This window comes from Talpa europaea (genome assembly GCF_964194135.1).
Source record: "Talpa europaea genome assembly, chromosome: 1".
Lineage (NCBI taxonomy): Eukaryota > Metazoa > Chordata > Mammalia > Eulipotyphla > Talpidae > Talpa > Talpa europaea.
The window spans coordinates 131,308,797-131,332,508 of NC_140073.1; the positions used below are offsets into that span (position 1 = coordinate 131,308,797).

Below are 23,712 nucleotides of genomic sequence, written 5' to 3' on the forward strand. Positions count from 1 at the left end.
AATAAAATTTTAGCTATCAGAATCCAACAATGTATCCATAAGATAATTCACCACAACCAAGTTGGATTCATTCCAGGGGCACAAGGATGGTTTAACATCCGAAAATCAATCAATGTTATCCAACACATCAACAAAAAGAAATATAAAAACCATATGATAATATCAATAGATGCTGAGAAAGCTTTCAACAAAGTGCAACACCCATTCATGATAAAAGCCCTTGAAATTCTTGGGATACAAGGAACATACCTCAACATCATAAAGGCCATCTATGACAAGCCAACAGCCAGTATCATTCTCAATGGTGAAAAGCTGAAAGCAATTCCATTAAGATCTGGAACAAGACAAGGATGTCCACTCTCACCACTGCTTTTCAATATAATACTGGAAGTCCTAGCCAGAGCAATAAGACAAGAGAAAGACATACAAGGAATCCAAATAGGAAAAGAAGAAGTCAAACTATCACTATTTGCAGATGATATGATAATATACATAGAGAACCCCAAAAACTCCACAGAAAAACTAATTCAACTCATCAATCAGTTCAGTAAAGTGGCAGGATACAAAATCAACACGCAAAAGTCAGTAGTCTTCCTATACACAAACAATAAATCTGAAGAAGAAGAAATCAAAAAAAACCATCCCTTTTGTTATTGAAACAAAAAAAATAAAATATTTGGGAATAAATCTAACAAAAGAGGTAAAGGACCTATACAAAGAAAACTATAAAACACTGTTAAAAGAAATAGAAGAAGACACAAAGAAATGGAGAGACATCCCCTGCTCATGGATTGGAAGAATAAACATTATTAAAATGGCCATCCTTCCAAAAGCAATCTACAGATTCAATGCTATTCCAATCAAAATTTCAATGTCATTCTTCAAAGAAATAGAACAATTATTGATGAAATTCATATGGAATCACCAAAAACCCCGAATAGCCAAACCTCTCCTGAAAAAAAAAGAAGGGAATGGAGGCATCACACTCCCAGACTTCAAACTATACTACAAAGCCATAATCATCAAAACTGCATGGTATTGGAACAAGAACAGACATACAGACCAATGGAATCGAATAGAAAATCCAGAAATAAACCCACAGATTTATGGTCAACTAATCTTTGACAAAGGAGCAAAGACTACGCATTGGAGCAAAGAAAGTTTGTTCAATAAATGGTGCTGGGAAAACTGGGTCGCTACATGCAAAAGAATGAAGCTTGACCACTACCTCACACCATACACAAAAATCAACTCAAAATGGATTAAAGAACTAGACATAAGACCTGAAACCATAAAATATATAGAAGGAAATATAGGCGAAACACTACGTGATTTGCACATCAAAGACATCTTTCCAGACACCTCACCCAAAGCAGTGGTAGTGAAGGCAAAGATAAACAGCTGGGACTACATCAAATTAAAGAGCTTTTGCACAGCAAAAGAGACAATAACAAAAACAAAGAGAAACCCCACCAACTGGGAGAACATTTTTGCACCCAACACTAATGATAAAGGACTGATCACAAAAATCTGCAAAGAGCTGATGAGACTCAACAACAACAAAGAAAATAATCCAGTCAAAAAATGGGCAGAAGAGCTAAAAAGAAACTTCTCTGAAGAGGAAATGCAAATGGCCAACAGGCATATGAAAAAATGTTCAACATCACTTGTCATCAGGGAAATGCAAATCAAAACTACCATGAGATACCATCTTACACCAGTGAGAATGGCACATATTAAAAAAACTAGCAACAACAAATGTTGGCGAGGGTGTGGAGAAAAAGGAACTCTTCTGCACTGTTGGTGGGAGTGCAATCTGGTCCAACCACTGTGGAGAGCTGTGTGGAGATTTCTGGACCTACTAAACATAGAGCTTCCATATGATCCAGCAATTCCACTCCTAGGTATTTACCCAAAGGACACAGAAACATCAATTCCAAAGAACACCTGCACCCCTATGTTTATAGCAGCACTGTTTACAATAGCTAAGCTTTGGAAACAACCCAAATGCCCAAAAATAGATGACTGGATCAAGAAGATGTGGTACATATATACCATGGAATATTACTCAGCATTCAAAAAAGATAAACACATGCAATTTGCAGCAACATGGATGGCGCTGGAAGGGATCATGCTCTAGCGAAATAACCCAAAAAGAAAAAGAAAAATACCGGATGGTCTCACTCATAGCAGGAATCTAGAAAACTTAAATAAGGGACCAGGAAAATGAATATAAGAAAGTGAAAATCAAAATCAACAAAAAACTATGAACCAGAGACACTTTTAGGGGAGCGGGGGCGGGAGGGGAGGGATTGGGGTCAGAATGGGGGGACTGCAATTGTATGGGGAATATAACAATAAAATTTATAAAAAAATAAAATAAAATAAAATAAAATATTTAAGTATTCAAAAAAAAAATAAAGTCACCTACAACTTTTTGAAAAAAAAAAAAAAGAGAATGATACTGACTGTAGGTTTGGCATATATGGCTCTTATTAAGATATGTTCCTTTTATCCCAAGTTTTTCCAGGGCCTTTATGGTAAGTGAATGTTGAACTTTATTAAATGCTTTCTCAGCATCTATTGATAGAATCCTATGGATTTTGTTTTTCTTTTTGTTGATGTGTTGAATTACATTAATTGACTTTTGGATGTTGAACCATTCTTGTGTCCCTGGAATAAATCCCACTTGGTCATAGTGCATAATTCTTTTTGTATACTGTTGGATACTGATATATTGTTGGATACTGCTTGCTAAGATTTTATTGAGGATTTTATCAGTGATCATTAAGGAGACTGATCTGTAGTTTTCTTTTGTGTTGTCTTTTTTGATTTTGACATTAGTGTGATGTTGGCCTCATAGAATGTATTTAGTAGCATTCCTTCTTTCTCAATTTTTTGAAAGAGTTTTAGCAGGATAAGCATTAGTTCATTTTTAAATGTTTTCTTTGTGAGCCTGGATAGAGGGGCCAGATCTCATTTATCTTTATATCTGCAATACTTTGAGAGTACAACAGACATACAATAAATAGCTACTGAATCAACAGACAGGTAAGGAAATAATACAAGAAAAACATTCAACTTAATTTCAACAAATCACCAATTATCAAATGGACTAAGTTTATTTTTAATGATAATACCCAATATTGGTGAGACAAGAAGACAGTTAAGTACTTGAGAAAATAATTTTATATACTATGTCTAATTCACTCCATCCCATTTCAGAATTTTTCCATTTCTTATTATTGATAGCACTGTAGATTAAGTCTCTTTCTCGGTTGCTCATTTTTCTTTGATCTATTTTTACTGTTGAAATTTCAAGAACAGTAGACACTGCATCTTAAGTTATTTTCAGTTTGCTAAAGAATTTTTTGACCATAGACATTTTGCTGAAGATTTCAAAGCAACAATTAGTGTGTGTGGAAGTTGGGGTAACAGAAAAATGACAACTATTAGATACCTGAATCTTAAAAGTCCTTCCCTGCTTCCTACAAAAGGAATATCTCATTGGCCATCATTCACCAGACTGCCCCTCCTTTCCCTCTTTCAGTCATGAAATTGGCACTCTTTCTTTCCTTTTTCTTATTGTTAGCGCTCCTCACCTCCTCTCTCCACTACTACATGCAGAAACTATATATTTCTCCCCCCTTATTAAGCAAACAAATCTTTGCTTGTTTTACTTCAGAGTCTTAAAACATTCTAGTCATGTTTTAAGAAAAGAAAAATGTGCTATCAATGGATTAAATGTGTTAAGTGCCACATGAGCAGATTATGGTATAAGACTTCAAATACTTACGTTACAGGATCTGTTCTTTCTGGAGGTGGTGCAATATTCAGAAACATGGATCGCTCGATCATTTTCTGAAGAGGTTTTAACTGAAGAAAACAGTAAGTATGTCTTAACCCTGTTTAGTTACAATTATATTTTACCCTAATACCACTACCCCCAGGATATGTAGAATAGCCTTAAACGATGTATATAAGGAGAAGAGGAAAGAAGAGAGAATGAATATTCACTGAGTACTATATATCTGCCAAGAATCACATATCTTAAATCTTATCTCATCCTCTGAACAATCCTATGAGGTAGCTAATGACATATTTTGCAGATAATACTAAACATCAGCCATATGTTTAAGGTTACCCAATAGCCATGAGAGTCAGGATTTGAATGCAAAATTATCTGCATCCAATGTAGTACTCCTTTATATTATTATGATTGGTAAGTAAAATTCACTACATTGCTGAAAATAATGGAGTTGAACTTTTATTACATTTACCATTCTTTTCCACATAATACCTTTGTTCTTTGTTCTTAGTAGAAAATCCACCTACCTAAAATAATAATTGCCCAATTTTATTTGAAAACATTGAGCCCTAAGAATGGGATTGTAATAGTCAGACACTAACTCTACCTCTAAAGTTGGTGCTCAAAAGATACAACTGTCACATAAGGGACAAAACAATTAGCGGTCCCCTAAGGCCTGATTCATGAAAAGAGAACCCAGAAAACAGGCAGAAGAAAAAGAAAGAAAAATCAAAGTAAAGAAGGGGGGAAAAAAACAAGTGTATGTGTAGTGGTTTTCTTGTGTGTATTATTTCTGACTTACTTATGTCATTATGACATACCGTAGGCAAAATTTTAAAATACATTTACAAGGATTTCTCAGTTAACATAACAGTAGACTTATTTAATAAAACTCAGGTAACACACCCTCAATTTCTAATTTAAAAAAATCCCACAACTATAAAAAATAGCAAAAGCCAGAAATGAAAGATTATATGCAAAAGTTAAGGGTCATTTCCCTTATATAAAAGCACTAATGGGCCAGATTTATAAAAATCCCCAAGTTCTGATATACCCTAGGGGTACTGGTCAGAATATATATTGGCACTACTTTTTTAGAACAATTCTTGAAAAGGTCATTGTGTTGGACAACAATTTCCATTCTGGGAATCTTATAAGGACATAAAGAAAAAGCACATATGTTACTGTAAAATATTTTCACTGCAGCATTGCTATGTGTAGTGAATTTAAAAGGGTGAATCAAAACTAGTAAAATATCTTCTTTGGGCATAATACTTCATGAATTAAGGAGGATTCAAGTAATACCAAATGTTGAAACAATAATAAAGGGAGTAAAGGTGATCAGAATACAAAATATATCTGAATATCATCAATGATCCTATTTTAATAGGTATTTTAGCTATAAAAATCCATGCACACTTCTTGAATATGTAAATAAATTTTTAAAGTTATATGAATATGTGTGCACACACACAAAAACAAGTTTTATTATAATAAACATCTTTTGTAAGATCATTTTAAATGTATAAGTAATGGTAAAGTCTTAATTTTCTTTAGGCTGGAGAAAGAATTCTTTAAAAAACATTTAAATTTGGGCCTCCCTGGTGGTGCAAGGGGTTAAGACACAACCTATGAAGCTATCCACAGCCACTGCAGCATGAGTTCGATCCCCCTGCCAGGGAGCTACCCACATGGCGCAGCAGACCTCTCCTGGCTCACCCACTGCTCCCCTCAGCAGTGTACTTCGGTCAATCTGCCTGTTCTGTTCCCCACTCTGTCTCTGGTGAATCCTCTCACCCACACACACACACACCTCTGGCCTGTACCCCAGCTCTTGTATGCATAAATAAATCTTTAAAAAAAATTTAAATTTATAAAACTAGAAGGATAGAGACTCAGAAGCTAATGAACTGATGAGCTGAAATAAAATAATTTTTAAAAGGGAAACTAACCTGGTGTGAATATCCATAACCAAAGTTTCCATATGAGAACATAAATTCCACCTCCAGTCTGCAGACAAACTAAACATTTGGCAATTAATTTTATTATTTGATCAGAAAGATATTTTAATGGTGATGTGATAGCAGATTTCTAAGTCAGAAAAACAAAGTTTCTGAAATGTTAAAGCTAATATTAAAAGTTTAAATGTGGAAAACATCTATTTAAAATTGTTCATAGGACTGTGCTGAGATACATACTTTATTGTATGTGCACATAGGAGTGTATGTACACATATATACTTAAAGTACTTACTAACTTCTTCCACCTCCACTTACATTTTCAGGTATAATTTTAATTTAGAAAAGTGATACTCTGGGCCTCCCCGGTGGCGCAGCGGTTGAGCGCTGGGTTGCGAAGCTGCCCGCGGCCTCTGCGGCGCCGGTTCGATCCCCAGCTGCTCCCTGGCCACCGGAGGAGGGTCCCACATGGCGTGCAGACCTCTCCTGCCGCCTGCTGCTCCCCTCAGCAGTGTGCTTCGGTCCTTCTGCCTGTTCTGCTCTCCGCTCTGGCTCTGGTGAATTCTCTCACCCTCCCGCGCTTCTGACTGTACCCAGTGCTTGTATGCATATATGTATAAATCAATCAATCAATCAATCAATCAATCAATAAATCTTTAAAAAAAAGAAAAGAAAAGAAAAGTGATACTCTTTCTGCACTCCACATTGTTCTTATGTGAAGTGAGGTTTTAACTTCAAATGTCCATCACTCTGTTTTTCATGCTTGTTATCCCTGGTTTGGCTATGGGCAGAAGCCTCTCTAATAGAAGATAAGTACATAAAAGATAAATCTTAAATACATAAAAAGGAATTTAAGTAAAAGCTCTAAGCATCTTTTTAGAAATTCCTCCAGGAAAAAGGCATTTCCTCCACTCGGCAAGTGAGGCTGCAGGGCTACGCAGTCAAACCAGCACTGGGGCATTTTGCTCTCACCTAATGGTTTCTAATGTTCTTGTTCATCTTTTGCCAATAAGATAGCATTTAAAAGGGGCTGGAGATGAAAGTTTTGTGAGCAAATACTCTGCTTTCTATTTAGTACGTTTCCATGAATGCCAGCAGTGACTTGTAGGGTAACAAAAAGAATAAAAACAGGCATGCTACAAACAATATCAGAGTCAAGATATATGATATGTTAAGCATATGCAAAAAATGTTGAAAGTTTTAGTGAAGTACTTACTGTGTTTTTATTGTACACTTGAAGATCTTCAGTAAAGGATCCTTTCTAGAAAAAAAATAATAAAAATGTTTAAATACAAAATCATTCGTGGAGTCATCTGTATATTATCTACACCATCTCAGAAATTTAAAAATATCAGTGATAATTTTTAATGCACATATGAATTTAGAGGTAAAACACAAATATAATGAATATTTGGAAGACAATGAAAATTCTAGATACATAGAACAGAAATAAATGACGCTAATAGTTACAGTGGCCCATTTTGGAAATATCAGAGGCTTCATCATGCCTGTACTACCTTTGGGAGGTTACTTAAACATAAACCTGCAAGAGGACCTGATTCCCAACAGATGAGAGTTCCTTTCTCATCTCCAAGACTATTGGAATCTTAATTAGGTAAACTTTTGATATCCTTGTTAACCATCTTTGGTCACCTCTGCTCTGCTGTCAGTTCACCCAGCTGTTCCAACATCCCATCATTCCCATTCTCCCCAGCATTTCCCACTGTAGCTCTTGGAATCCCCACTCCCTGCTTGATAAATATTCTTAAAATTCACTGAACATTTGTCCTTTATTCTACCTGGAACATAGCTCACCACTAAAGGACGCTGCTCTCCTGAGTGAATGCTCACATACCTCAAAGTCAGGGAGTGACCTTCTATGACCTTCTATGATGCGTGCTCATCATGTTATTTCAGGTAGATACAATTTTCCTTCTTTAAGTCTCATGCTATCTTGCATGTCTTTCAGACATTCTGAACATTAATCCTCTTTTAGTGAAAACTTTGGTACCTGGCTTGTATGTTCTCTGTCCTCCCCAAAAAGTAAATCTATTTAAACGGGCACTCTCAGTTCCTGATGAGGCATTTTTAGGTTAAATGGATTAATCAGGCTTTTTAATGCCACTAGCCTCTGTGGCTATCACCTGTGGCCTTGATTGTGTTAACGCAAAAGGCGCTTGGGAGCATGGGTGCCAGGCATGGGTGCCTGACTGTGGACACCTGTGCCTCGAGGCTGGGCTACTGGGGCCGTGTCACTCAGATAGAAGAGGGCTACCAGAGAATGGCTAGGAGAGGACGAGGGCAGTGACTACAGAAGAGGCAAGACCACGTACGATGCCAGAGAGAGCCCAGATAAAGAGTGTAAAGATTTGCAGGGACTGGGAGGCTCAGTTGCTTGCCTGCCTCCCCTTTGCCCAGCCTGTGCCTGGCTCCTTGCATGCCAGCCTCCATACTGGTGTGCCTGCGTACCTGGTTCCCTGAGAGAACATTAAAGCCTGAAAAATCTGCCAAGGGCTTCTGGACTCTCCTTATCTGTCTGCCTGAAATCGACAGTCAACCTGCCTGTGCTTGCTTGTACAACACACTATAATGAAGGAAGTCACTTAGGTGGTGGTACAATTTCAGGCATACAAAATTAGCACCTCATATACATTCTTCAAGTAAACTTCCAAGATTTTTCAGAAAATCCATAAATAACAAATTGATTTCCTCAGTGATCCTATCAACCCGCTCTTACAACTTCTTGCTTTTGACAGTTTCCCTTTGACAAAAGCGGGGTCACTGTCCCCAAGTGGCTGCTTACTTCTTTTATAAACTGCATTGCTTTTGATCAAAGAATGCAGCCTATTGCTTAATCTACCTATCTTTAATTAAACTTTCCATTACACCTCTATTTTAAATGTCTTTGAGTTAATTTTGGAGGTTCCACTGAGATTTGCACAGTCGAGTTTTTTCATTTGGGCAAATTAAAATATTTAATCTGAATGCATTTCATCTAAATCCACTTGAGTTGTCAAGGTGCCTTCCCTGAGCTCAGCAGTGAGTTTCAGTGTGCAGCAATGAGCTTTTGGCTCTCAGTCTGAATATGGTTCTGCTCTGGCCAAAGCAAATTACAAGGCTACATCTGATGGGGGAGGAGTGGGGTGTGATGTGCAGATCACCCAAAGGTATACCTACAGTGAGTGTCATCTCTAGGGAGAGTTACTCTAACAACTTTCTACAATTCTAAAGTCTCTACTGCCTTTCTTAATTACAATGTTCCTGCCTAAATGTTAAATTTATCTCTTAGTCCTAGGCTCATCTGGTAAGGGTCCGATAGTCAAACCAGTGAGCACAACTGGCACTATAATTCATCCCAAGTCTTAAAAAAAAAATCACATTACCTTTTATAATGAAAACAAATATTATGAACTCCAATATACTTATATGCCTTAATTAGACCCCAGGCCTTAATCGTTTGCTGATGTTTCTGGCTTATCCCAGTGCCTCAAAGGAGAGCCCAAGACATATCAGAGATTGGAAGGAACACAGAATTAGTGATACAAACAACACATCGACTTTTTTATATATCTGTACAAAACCTATTATATGATTTATTTAATTCAATTCAAGGTCTTTGTCCTCCATAATCAGGTCAATTTACATTTAGAAAGCAAATGATACTAACTGGTAATCATAAACAATGTTCGTGTCCTCTCAATGTACACCCACAGGATAACTGCAATTAAATGCCCCTCCATGCTTCTAATGTGATTGGTAGTTTGTGTCTGGCCAACTCATCTAAGCACTAGATTTTACTAGTCTGCATAAGGATATCTGTCCTTGTTAGCAGTTCTAGAACTAATGAAATGGCCTACAGTCTACCCCTCCCAGGAACACAAATACTGAATACAGCTCAGGCTTTAGAGATCACACAGATTGTTGGCTAGAACCATTCTAGATGATAAAATTATCCATTATCTTTCATTATCAGTTGTGGTGGAGTCTGGGCAGTAAGCTATATATTTTGTTGTACCTAGATAAGCACTTCAGAAAAAGTGAAATAATTCAATAAATCTAAAAGTCCTCATGAAAAAATAATGAACATTATTAGCTACTAGGGATTGCAAATTAAAACCACAATCAGATACCACCAAATATGTTTGTAAACTCTGTTCAAACCTTTGGCTGGCCATTAAGCAACACTTGTACAGGGCAATTTGCAAGGAGGCCACCTAAGGATTAACCAACTGAACTGAAATTTGTGTTGCTAACTGGGAGACAGTTTGTGGTTTGAGTCATGCTTTGAAAACACTTCAGAAAACAAAACAAAACACTTAATTTTTTAGGTTGTATCATTGCCCTTTCAGAAAATAAAAATTCAAAAATGTTATGCTGTTGCAGACTTTTTTTGTAAGCCAGAGGGAGATTTTGCTTTCTAAGCACATGAGTTTGAAGGCAGTTAATAGAAGTATCAGATATAATCAATAACAACAGACACGAATCGGACAATGTGATTGTCACTTTTTTTTCCAAGGAGGAAAAATGATTTTGATACATACCTGAATCACTTCATAAAGGTGTACCCGAACACTCCCTAGAAAGATAGGAGCTCTGTCTATATTTTCAGACTGCATTAGTGATAAGTAAATATTATTCCGCTCATCATCTGGACGTCTAGGAACCTTAATATCAATATAGATGTGAAAAGATGCATATGAAAAGAGATTTAAATTCAGTCTGAATTTCATATGTAATTTATAAATACATCCATAAACTATATGACAAGAAGTGTATATATAATGATTATCTTTGTATGTTCTTATGTATCTTTCCAGTACACAGTAACATATACCCTAATGCTAACAAAAAGCATGGACATTACATCTAATGTCAATAACAATCTTTTAAAAAAAAACACTGCCTACATTCTCTTAAGCTCTACACAAAAGTCCAGCCTCAATATTCTGCTTGTTATATTATCAATGGTAATCCAATACCCATATCAATTCCAAATATTTTAGATGATGCAAACATCCAATATCAAGACATCCAACATCATTTCCAGTCTGTATCTAAACCATTGCCTCATTTTAAAACTCTCCCATCCGTGAACTCTGTAACACAATGCCATTATTATGTGACCTTTAACATTCACTTTCTTGTTAATTAGAAAATAATCCCATTGCCTCCACATTTCCAACATTATAAAAGCCTTTACATTTTTTTTTTGAGATGTAATGGACATATCACATTGCATTGCTTTTAGGTATACAGCATGATTTGATATGTCTATATTATGAAATAATTACCACAATAAGTGTAGTTAAAACCTATCATCACCCAGTCACAAATTTTATTTTCTTCTCATGAGAACTTTTAAGACCCACTCTCTTGGCAACTTCCAGTACAATACAGTATTGTTAACTATGGTCACCATAATTGTTGTATAATGAATCCACGGGACTTATTAAATAACTGGAAGGTTTTATCTTTTGACTACCCTTCACCCACTGTGTCTACTCCCCAATTCCCCCTTCTTGACCCATCAATCTGTTTTCCATATTTTTGAGTTTGGTTTTTCTTTTTAAATTCCACATATAAGTGAGATCAAAAGTATTTGTCTTCCTTTGTATTTCACTTGGCAAAATGCACCAAAGATAACCGTTCATGTTGTTCAAGTGGCAGGATTTCTCTTTTTTCATATTTCATTTTAAAATTCATTGTGAATGGGCACTTATGTTGTTTCCACATCTTGCCTAATGTAAATCATTCTTCAGAGAACATGGGAACAGATATCAAGATAGTGATTTTGCTTTCTTCAAATACCCAAAAGTGGAACAGCCGGATCATATGGTAACTCTTATTTTACTGTTTTCCATAGAGACTGCACCAATTTACATTCCCAACACTGCACAGTATTCCTTTTTCTCCAGCTTCATCAACACTTGTTATTTCTTGTCTTTTTGATAATAGCCATTTTAATGTGTATGAGGTGATAATCACATTGAGGTTTTCATTTGCTTTACCCTGATTAGTGAGCATCTTTTTCATGTCCTATTGGCCATCTATATGTTTTCATTGGGAAAATGTCTATTCAGATCCTCTATTCATTTTTTTTTTTTTAAAGAGGCATGTATTTTTTATTTATTTATTTATTTATTTATTTGTTTGTTTGTTTGTTCGTTTACACATGCACTGGGCACAGTCAGAAGCACGGGAGGGTGAGAGAATTCACCAGAGCCAGAGCAGGGAGCAGAGCAGGCAGAAGGACCGAAGTACACTGCTGAGGGGAGCAGCGGGCGGCAGGAGAGGTCTGCGCGCCACGTGGGACCCTCCTCCCGTGGCCAGGGAGCAGCCGGGGATCGAACCGGCGCTGCAGAGGCTGCGGGCAGCTTCGCAACCCAGCGCTCAACCGCTGCGCCACCGAGGAGGCCCCCTCTATTAATTTTTTAACTGGATTATTTGGCATTTTGCTATTGAGTTTATGCACTCTTTACCTATATCAGATTTAACCTCTCATCAGATGTACGATCTGAAAGTATTTTCTCCCATTCTGTAGCTTGTGTTGTCATTTTTTTGATGGGTTCCTTTGCTGTACAGAAACTTTTGTTTGATGTAGTCTCACAGCTTTATTTTTATATTTGTTGGCTTTGCTTTTGGTGTCAAATCCAAGACTGATATTAAGGAACTAGCCCATGCTCTCTTCTAGGATTTTATTTCAGGTCTTATATTCACATCTGTAATCCTTTTGAATTGATTTTTATGTAGGCTTTAAGACAGTGGCCCAGTTTTCCCAACACTACTGATTGAAGACATTGTCCTTTCCTCATTTACATTCTTGCCTACATTGTCTTTAGTTAGCCAACATATTTGGGTCAGCTATATGGGTTTATTTCTGGGCTATTTTGTTCCTTTGATCAGTGGATTAATTTTTATGCCATACCATACTATTTTGAAAACCATCACTCTGTAATATAGTTTGAAATCAGGAAGTACACGATACTATTGCTTTGCTCTTCTTTCTCAAGATTGTTTTGGCTCCTTGGGGTCTTTCATGCCACTCTCTGCTTGGGTTATACTTTCTTGTGCAGAATCAATGCCAGACAGAAAGTTTGTTATAAATGTGTAGCTAGCTACCTTTTATGTTTCACTTAAGTTTTGCAGACCTCTAATTTTCATTGTCAAATACAAGGAAATAATCCCTTCATATATTTCACTCAGTTTTATAGTTTAGAACGTGAGAGTAAATCCAATATCAGCTATTCCAGCATTGTCACAGCAGAAACCCACTGAGTTTTAACATAACTTACTTAACTTTTCAGAACAATTAAACTAACATTCCTTTTTATGTTTTGGTTTATTTGTTTTGTTTTCATTTTTAAACTGGATCAATTTTGTAAGTTTTAGCAAACTAAGTTCTATGGTATACAGAGTTTACATTCATTTTATCCTAGTTACATAGAACATAGTTTAAAAGTCAGAGTTCTAATACTGCCAAAACAATGAAAACAATGTTTCTTTTCTCCCACCTACATTATTCTTTTTTGCCCCTGTATTTTATGATGTATTGACATCTTAAAAAGCTTGCTTGCCAGAGAAACTTCCCCTTCCTGGGCTAGCCAGTTCCTAGAAGATAACTTAGGAATTGGCTGGAAGTACACATTTCATATCAAAACAACCAACCTCAAACTACAGCCCTGACCACCTTATATAACTTGTACACCAATTCAATATTTCCCCTTTCCTAAATCATCCCAGGGCCAGGTATCAGGCAACTAGAGATTACCTTTATAGCCCAAAGTCTGCTGGAAATATTCAAACTAGTTCATCCTAAATATCTGACTCTACTCTGTACTTTCTCCCCTGATACTTCCCCTGTGGCTTTGTATAGTAATGTCCCCTCTTCTCAGGAACTATGAGTAATAATTTCTTCTTTCAGTAGCAAGAAACTGTCCATGTCCTCACTCAGTTATATATCTATAAATTAAATCCTGGATATAATTTTAAAACACTACCCAACACACCCTGAAACTTCTATTTTCAGAAGCCACCTTTCAAACTTTTGAATGGATTTTTAACTTTTTAATATTTTTTGGATTTAATATTTAATTTTTAGGGCCTCCCCGGTGGTGCAGCGGTTGAGCGCTGGGTTGCGAAGCTGCCCGCAGCCTCTGCAGCGCCGGTTCTATCCACGGCTGCTCCCTGGCCACCAGAGGAGGGTCCCACATGGTGCGCAGACCTCTCCTGCCGCCCGCTGCTCCCCTCAGCAGTGTACTTCGGTCCTTCTGCCTGCTCTGCTCCCTGCTCTGGCTCTGGTGAATTCTCTCACCCTCCCGCACTTTTGACTGTACCCAGTGCTTGTATGTATGTATGTATAAATAAATAAATAAATAAATAATCTTTTAAAAAATTTAAAAAAAAATTTAAATGGATTTTTAACTTTTTAATATTTTTTGCCATAAAATCAAGTTTCTAAATAGCATGCTTAAATTATTATTGATTCTTTAGTTTTTGATACTATAGATTGGTTATTTTTTTTTAAAGATTTCTTCATTCATACATAAAGGAACTGGGGTACAGGCCAGAGTTTTGGGGGGTGAGAGGATTCACCAGAGACAGAGTGGGGAACAGAACAGGCAGATAGACCGAAATACACTGATGAGGGGAGCAGCAGGCAAGTCAGGAGAGGTCTGCTGCGCCATGTGGGTTGCTCCCTGGCCGGGGATCAAACTCATGCTGCAGTGGTTGCGGACAACTTCATAGGCTGTGTCTTAACCCCTTGCGCCATCAGGGAAGCCCTTGAATGGTTATTGTGGAAGAAAAAATTAGCTCTCCCTACACTCCCCCATCATGTTTCAATTCCCCTCCCCACATTCTTCCAATATATTCTTATGCCATGCTTATTTGTTTGGCCAGTACTAAATGTTTAGGTTATTATATAAACATATCAATTTTCCAGAGTTCAACAATACAGCTACAAAGTTCATATCTCCTTTCTTGTATCATTTTTTAAATCCCTTGAGTTAACCTGTCTTACAGTTCTTATTTCTTTGCTTGTGCAGTTTGCTATGAAATTATTACCAAGTCTTTCACTAATATTCTATTAGGGTTCCATTAAAACTCTCCTTAGTATGCTCAAATAATAGTTGCTATTAAAATAAATATAGGAAAAAGATTTTGATTATGCCGATGAATATCAGCACCTTATTATATTAAGTATTCATTTCAGGTTTTATTTATTTACTTATTTGGGGACATATTAACTTTATTATTTAAAAATTTTTAATCAAGCATTTACTGATACTTAAAAACATATTTAGTCTCTAGTTACCTGCTACTTGGCCTGGGAAAGGGAAAATATTGGCTAGGTGTGAGCATTAGATATATGGTCAGGGCTATAGTTTGAGGTTGGTTTATAATACTAGTAAAGTTTTGGGAGTAATTTTTTTTTAAGATTTATTTATTTATACAAGAACTGGGGTACAGGTCAGAGGCACGGGAGGATGAGCGAATTCACCAGAGACAGAGTGGGAAGCAGAACAGGCAGATGGACCAAAGACACTACTGAGGGGAGCAGTGTGGGTATCTCCCTGGCCAGCTGGGAATCGAACCCATGCTGTAGAAGCTGCAGACAGCTTCATAGCGCTGTGCTCAACCCGCTGCATTACCGGGGAGACCCATTGGTAGTAATTCCTATCTCAATATAAGTGTATAAACCACGCCTGTACCCACCACCATAGGGCTAGTACTAGTGTCATTCATCATTATCAAAATGATAACCTTGTCCTTCAGATTTTATTTAAATAGACATATTTCCAGAACATTTTTTTAAATTAGCCATGAAGCATAAGTATTTGCAAAGTGAAAGAACTTACATCTATGAAGTAAGAATGTAAAGTAAGGAGGATGATCATTATATATATGCTATTATTATTTCACATATATGCATGTGTGTGTGTATATATATGTATGTATGTTTGTAGAGGGATTGTTATAAAGATTTAAAAAGTTAATCCATGCAGATAATTAGAGCTTACGTAAGAAGAGAGGAGAGAGGGAAGGGAGAAGATTCCTTCAAAATTCATATGCTGACTCCTCAATTTCCCATGAGGTGTTTAGAAGGCAATTAGGTCACGAGAGTAGAGAGCCCTCATGAATGGAGTTAGTGCCCCTATAAGAAGAGAGGCAAGAAAGAAGAGCTCATCCAGGAAGCAGGTCCTCCCCAGAGACCTGATCCTTTAGTACCTTGATTTTGAACTTTCCCATCTCCAGAAAAGTGGGAAATGAGTATCTGTTGTTTAAGCCACCCATTCTATGGTAATGTGTTATAGCAGCCCAAACTGACTATGAAAGGGTGGAAAGATCAAGGTAAGAGGGAAAGATTAAGATAGAGAAAAATAATGTGTTTGATAAACACTCAGAACTACAGATAGTAAGATCAGAGGGAAGACCACCAACATCAGGCACCTTATGATAAATGTTTCTAAAGAACACACTGATAATACCGGATGGTCTCACTCATAGCAGGAAACTGGAAAACTTAAATAAGGGACTAGGAAAATGAATAACTATAAGAAAGTGAAAATCAAAATCAACAAAAAACTATGAACCAGAGACACTCTGTGGGGGGTAGAGGACGGGAGGGGAGGGATTAGGGTCAAAATAAGGGGGTTGCAATTGTATGGGGATTATAAAAATAAAATTTATTATAAAAAAAAAGAACACACTGATAGAGCCCATAGCTTAGGAAACAGAATACTATAAAATATCAAATAAAAAGGAGCACTGCTCTTGTTTCTTTCATGTTTCCCTAAAAAATATAATTAGCATAAAGTATTTAAAACTATAAAGATACATTCTTACATCTAGAAGATAACTTTAACATTACCTGTACAGAAAAGTACTTCACTTCATTAAACTTAACTGTAAAGTTCTTTCCACTGTCTGGGATTACACGAATTTTTGTAAATTTTACAATGTTGTTTATGGAGATACGAATGAACAAATTATTGTGATATTTTAAATTAACTGCAAATAGATATTTAGGAAACAAAATTTGCTGTGATTGAACAATAACAACATAAAATTAATCCATTAAACAATTTATGTTGAAACCAACTTATAATCAAATAGATGAGGATGATTCTTCCTTAGATCCCTTCTCATATATTTTTCTCAAAGTTATATTTTATTTATTTATGCATACAAGAACTGAAGTCTAGGCCAGAGGTGCGAGGAAGGGGCTGGGTATGTGAGTGTGTGTGAGAGAGGTTTCACCAGAGTGGGGAGCAGAACAGGCGGATCTACTGAAATACACTACTGAGGGGAGCAGGCTGGTGAGACAGGAGAGGTCTGCTTCCCCATGTCAGTTAGCTTCCTGGTGGGGGATGGAATTCATGCTACAGTGGCTGGTGATAGCTTGATAGCGCTGAGACTTTAACCCCTGAGCCACCAGGGAGACCTCCACTTCTCATAATTTTATCCTCATATTCCCTCTATAATTCCTTTGCAACTTTTTCTAAATATTATTTTTAAAGTGCCTAAACTTATGCAAATATAGGTTTTTTTCCCTAAGCATAATTATGCAGAAATTTAAAAAATACATCACTGGAGAGTAATCATTTTTAAAGCAATAGAACTTAAAGTAGCATCCCACTGTAGGATTCACTCATATTATTTTGGTATGTAGCATTATCATTCATAGCTTTCCATGCATTAGAACAATTTTGTTATGATTTAACTAATTATCTTAAAAATCTCATTATATAGAATTCTCTTCAGTGATTCTTCTTATGTAAAAGAAAACCAAACCTTCATAATGAGATTGTTTTTATGCCATGATAAATCTAATAATAAGCACTCGGTTTATGTGAAATTACCAATATAAAATAAATCCTTTTTAAAAAGCTTAAGAGAAGCACACTTATTACTTAGAAATAAATTAGTAGTATTATCCAAGAAGATCCATTTTTTTTTTCCATTACTTATTTGGTAATTGAGATGGGTACAGATGGTTGAAAATCTTTTCTCGCTCTCCACATCAAAAAGGGAAACTCATTTTCCTCTGCTTTTGAATCTAGCCTGGCCCTGTGATTACTTTAACATATAATGGACATGTCATGGCTGGGACTAGGAAGGGTGAGAGAAGTACTAGCCAAGGTGCAAAATTTAAGGGAACACAAACTACCTAAAAAAATCAAGATAAATGGTATTTTAAAGTCATGTTTTTTTTAAATCCAAATTAATCCTGGGGGAAAAAAACGATGACAACAGATCCTGAGACTACATGGGCAAAGAGTAATGTTCAACCACTTCAGTATCCCAGCTAGTCCCAGCCTTCCAGCCATTCTCACTAAAGTGTCAGGCATGTGTCCCAACCTTTTTAACTGCCAGAGGACTACAGCAGCAGCTGTAATAACTTGAAGCAGAAGTGTCCCCTAATGTCTGCAGATAGTGACTGAACACAAAATGGTTAATGTTTTAAGCTACTAGTGCAGCAACACATAAACAATGAAATAAAATCATAGTGTGGCTCTTAAATCAAAAGAAAGGATACTTGTAGCTGCAAAATGTTTGCAGTTCTTTATATGAACAGCCAGGCAGCCAACCTATAACAATAACAATAAAAACACAGCAAATGAATTTTTGAAAGTTAACTTTTCTTCCATTTTTCTCTACACCAAACTTTATTTAAAAAGAAAAAAATCCTCCAGTTAGTTTTTGTCATTAGAAATTATGTTTCCAATTAGAAATACCTAGTTAGTGGTAAATATCAGAAAGCATAAATACATAGAATTTGTTCAAAGGAAACCTACAATGAAGAATATATAACAAGAATGTCTCATACTATCATCACCGAATCATTTTAACATTAGGTGAGAATGGATAAAATATAGTACCTTGCATATGAGATAAATTTTTATGCCTTGCTTCAGATAAATTTTTAAGAAACTATCTAATTTTTTATTGAGGTAATGCTGACTGACAATATTGAACATGATTTAGGGGCACAGGTTTGCATCCTTTCAGACGTATGCTACCACGGCACACCCACCATCAAAGCACCAAAAATGTTCCACCATACTCTGCAGATAAGCTTTCTTAGACAGAACCATAAAACCACTTTATTCATTCAACAACTGTAAGGTGCTGAGGGTTGTGAAATATTCATTCTCTCTTATATAATGTGTTCCTAAGTGTTAAAGAAAACTGTACCTTGTGTTTAACCATAAAATCAAATACAAAATGAATACAGGAACACTTGAATACTAATATGCAATGTTAGTCAAATATAGTTACTATATTTGAGCCTAAAACCAAGTAAAATCAACATCAATATTATATTAAAAAACATTAAACAAAATACATGGCACAAATAATATTTTTAAATGTAACTAATTTTAAAGATATGACTTTCAAACAATACAGAAAAAGAGGTTAGCATTCAATAATCACTTAAAAGACTACTGTATCTAGGGCCTCCCCAGTGGTGCAGCGGTTGAGCGCCGGGTTGCAAAGCTGCCTGAAGCCTCTGCAGCGCTGGTTCGATCCCCGGCTGCTCCCTGGCCACCGGAGGAGGGTCTCATATGGCGCTCAGACCTCTCCTGCCACCCGCTGCTCCCCTCAGCAGTGTACTTTGGTCCTTCTGCCTGCTCTGCTCCCCACTCTGGCTCTGGAGAATTCTCTCACCCTCCCATGCTTCTGACTGTACCCAGTGCATGTATAAATAAATTAATTAATTAAAAAAAAGACTACTGTATCTAAATGATGAAATCTGAAAGAAGAAAATATTTTAGTCTATTTCATACCTACTTCATAGATATGAAATGCTAGGTTAAAGGGAATGTTCTAAGATTTCAAATTCAAAGGTAGGGAGGTATGCATACTATATAATCAAAGTGGAATTTAAAATTCAAAGGAGGATAAAGCAGAGAAGCATAGTTATAATTCTGGATTGCACAATTCTATACATCTGTCACAAATCACTGCCAAGTATCTCAACATGACGCCATGAGCAACTATCCTGACTTTATATTTCAATAGATATTTATACCTTTACATACTATACCTATCCGATAAAAAAGAGAATACATTTCTATTCAAATATACAGAAAGATTTAACACTCAAAAGTAAAATGATCAGCACAGGTTGCAGGTACCAAATACTGCCACAGATTTCTGGGATCCAGTCATGACCCAAAGCAGTAACCACGTCAATACCTTCACCTCCCAAATACTCTCAAATAGCAATTTAAAGTAGGAAAGCAACCAGAAAGCTGTTCACCAAAGCATGTTATGTGTCAAATTTTAAGACATATAGCTTTTTCACATTTTTTTGTGAGAATGGAATGTGACTATTAGAAATTGGAATAGTGGGTTGTGACTCAGTTATCATCGAAAACACATGTACAAATCTTGCCAAACATCTCAGAATCACAGTTTTCAAAGAGATGATGATGTGACTGAATTATGCCTTAGGAGGAGCTATCAATCACATGCCAGATATCTCTATGTTGAAAACTTTCAGCCAGCTTTTGAAAGAAGCTCTTTAATGCTTTCCAATATGTAATTCAAATAAGGGAATACAAATACGAAGCTAGGAAGTATAGGTGAAATAAAATATTTTTCAAAATGTCAATTCTGAAGAGATGAAGTCATATTCAAGAGTATGGATCACAGAAATTAATGTTAATATAATGACATGCATAATCACTTACAGCCAAAAGTGATTTCAAAGAATATTTTCTAAGTTTGGATTCAGATGTTGAAGGCTTTTCATTGTGATACTCCAACTTTTCATTATGACATGGGAAAGAAAGTCTTACATATTTATATACTGTGACTATTTTATAAAAACAAAAATATACATGTGAATATAGTATTATCCATTACTGGAAAAAAAAGTGGTGTCAAATTTGTTATTTATTTTTTAATAAAGAAAACAGTATACAACAGGAATTAGAGAAGAGGGGTTAAGAGAAGAGAAACTCTCATTTCATACCAATGAAATATTACAACAGTATTCAGAAAATAAAGATAGCTGTAAAATATCATATTTGACAGCTCTCAATGTTCATAGATCCTAATGCCCTGTACTCAACAGCACCCAAAAGAGAACAGTTTTTTCCGGGTTCTTTGCCTAGGTATTAATTAGGTCCTACCTGTGGGTTTGTGCGTGAGTGGTGGGTGTATTTGCTTTGCTTCTGGGGGCCTGCGCTTCTTGGATGAGGGAAAGATATGGGGTGAATTTTCAAACTGTAGCTCAAAGGTTCCTAAATCTCACAATAAATACAATCACCTGAGGAGCTCAATAAAAGCACTGGTTCTGAGGCCCTAGTCTATTATGTTAAATTATCAGATCTTAGGTCAGTCCCAAAAATAAAGGTCTTAAAAAGTATTCCAGGTGATTCTGATATAACTAGAGTTTGCCAGTCTCCAACATAGAAAACATTTTTTTTTCCTGTCAATCAGATGTTTTTCATAATTTCAGTGATTATTAGAATGCTTTCCTGACTCCCCCAAAATGAAAAATTCAAGAATGCTATCAAAGAGGACAGTTTTCTACACATTTTTTAACCAGATAGTAAATACTAACTAGTTTTCATTCAAGTTTTTTGAAGATTAGTCATACATACCACATCTCCAAATGGCACCAAAGATGGCACCTCAGGTGTTACTTCGATCCCTATTTTAGATTCAGACTCTTTAAAAGTTTTTCTCAGCATCTACAATATAAATAAATAAAGACTTTAGATGGCAAAGCACCTAACTAGATAAAAACATTCCTTTAATTCATCAAATATTTTATGAATATCTAGTATCAGATCTTATTCTTGACAGTGAGATGTTAATATGACTAGAAAACTCATCCTGTCCTTGATTAAGTTCATCTATATGGTAGCAGAAGACCAAAATGTACTCAACTAAATCTAAAATAATTAAGGGGATCATTTGAGAAAAGTGGTAGCATGAACAATGAGTTCTCCTTGCTAACTAAAAATGAGCATCATCATCATCACATTCTTGTCTTAATCTGATGTGGACTCCACAAAAGGCAATGGTACTGCTTGTAAGTCATCCCAATTGTAAAGGTCAGGAAGACCAAAGTGCAGGTTTTCTGATCCCATGCATACCGGGTGAAGGAGGAGTCAGAGTCCTCAGCGGTTTTTTGCAGGTCTTTTATTGGGGTTTACCAGACATGGCAGGCAGGGGTACTGGGGGGCCAGGAGGCTGGCAGGCCTCCCAGCCCCCAGCAAGTCTTCACTCTATCTGGGCTCTCTGGCGTTCTCTACTTCTGCTTCTGCTCGCGTCCCCGTGACACCGCCCTTAAAAAGCAGTCTTAGCCCAGGTGAATCCCATCTACCTAGGCCCACACCCTATTCCAGGTGCCCGCCATCAGGTATGCGTTCAGGACCGCAAGGATCCATCATCTATCCTGATGGCGGGAGGGCAGAAAAGCCTGACATTTTTCCTTACCCTACACAATACACCATCTGTTATCAGTCAAGGAAGGAAATGGGTGTTTTATTCCTTTGAAATAATAGGTACATTGGAACAATGCACAAATAGCTTTCTTTAGGTTTTTAATTGTGTGATCTTTCTCCTGAGTAACTTCACAAACTGACATTTGCAATTTTCTATTTAACTTTGCTTTTAAAGGCTCTGGTCATGATGCATGATGGTTAACCTTTTAAAATTACAAGACATTTTAACATAGATTTTTTTAAGTAGATTAAAAGGGAGGGGAATATTTGGGAAGGGATTAGAGGAGTATGAAAATTGCCTATTAAAAATATAACCTGAAAGGAGAATCATATCTTTGGTGAACTTGAATCAACTTGTTTTTATTTATCAGCATTAGCTTCCCCCAAATCTTTCCACTGTGTACCTTTTAAAAATCACTTGTTCAATTTTTCAAATATATAATAAATCCTTAGTTATGTTGAAAATTTTCTTTTAAAGTATATAATGAATACTTCAGTTATATTTAAAAAAGTGTTCTTTGTAGGATCATTTTGTTATTGTTGCATCTGATGGGTTTAAGTGTATTAAAGATTTAATTTGTAGTTTAAGATTAATAAATGACAGTTACTGTACTATCAAAAAACCACCAAACTGTGGCAATTATATCTATACAGATCTTCCTCAATTTATGATGAAGTTACATCCCAATAAATCAATTGTAACTCAAAAATCTCATGTTGAAAATGTATTTAATACACAGAATTTACCAAACATCATAGCTTAGCCTAGTCTACCTCAAACATGCTCAGATCACTCACGTTAGCTTATAGTTGGGCAAAATCATTTAACATAAAGCCTACTTTATAGTAAAGTGTTGAATATCTCATGTAATTCATGGGATTATGTGGCATGCTGACTAGAAGCTGCAGCTGGTGGCTGCTGCCCAGCATCAGGGGAGTCACATGTAACAAATCACTAGTCTTGGCAAAGACCAAAATTCAAAGTTCAGTTTCTACTGAATACAGAGAATTTTTCTGCACTACCATATAGGGAGCCATCTGTATTTAATGTGGACCATTTCATGCTTTCTAATATCTTGGTAACTTTTTTCACGGAAACCAAATATATTGAATGGGCATTTCAGCAAAGACAAGATAACTAGGTGGGGGCGGGGGAACACTTTTAGATTACTTATACTCAATTCATCCTTAACAACCTGGCAAATCTGCCTCCCTCTCTATTTTACTCCCTCTTTACTTTTCCTTCCTCACCTTAGCAAAGTTCTCTTCAAGGAAAGCAACATTAACTAAAACAATTCTTTGCCAAAACTCTTTTAGAATCTTGAATGGGCATTCTAAATACCAGTCTCATAAAGCCTCCAACACCATCTAGAATTTCTTCTGAACCTACAGATAATTTTGATTTCAGTTCCACTACGCCTTTCTCCTCTGTCTCCACTGGCCTCCACCTTGAGTAGAAGTCCTCGTGGCATTTCTATTA

The 23,712-nt window shown here is 36.3% G+C and overlaps 1 protein-coding gene across 1 annotated transcript in view; it reads right to left on the reverse strand.

Moving 5' to 3' along the window:
- The window catches only part of C2CD6 (C2 calcium dependent domain containing 6), a gene marked incomplete at both ends in the record, with an annotated part of 90,845 nt that overhangs the window by 64,669 nt on the left and 2,464 nt on the right, over positions 1-23,712 (reverse strand). Inside the window, 7 exons of the mRNA XM_084259488.1 lie at positions 3,797-3,876; positions 5,761-5,829; positions 6,983-7,027; positions 10,308-10,430; positions 16,637-16,692; positions 18,305-18,356; positions 21,384-21,473. Of these exons, the coding sequence (XP_084115614.1) occupies positions 3,797-3,876; positions 5,761-5,829; positions 6,983-7,027; positions 10,308-10,430; positions 16,637-16,692; positions 18,305-18,356; positions 21,384-21,473 (515 nt within the window). The remainder of the gene's footprint in view (positions 1-3,796; positions 3,877-5,760; positions 5,830-6,982; positions 7,028-10,307; positions 10,431-16,636; positions 16,693-18,304; positions 18,357-21,383; positions 21,474-23,712) is intronic.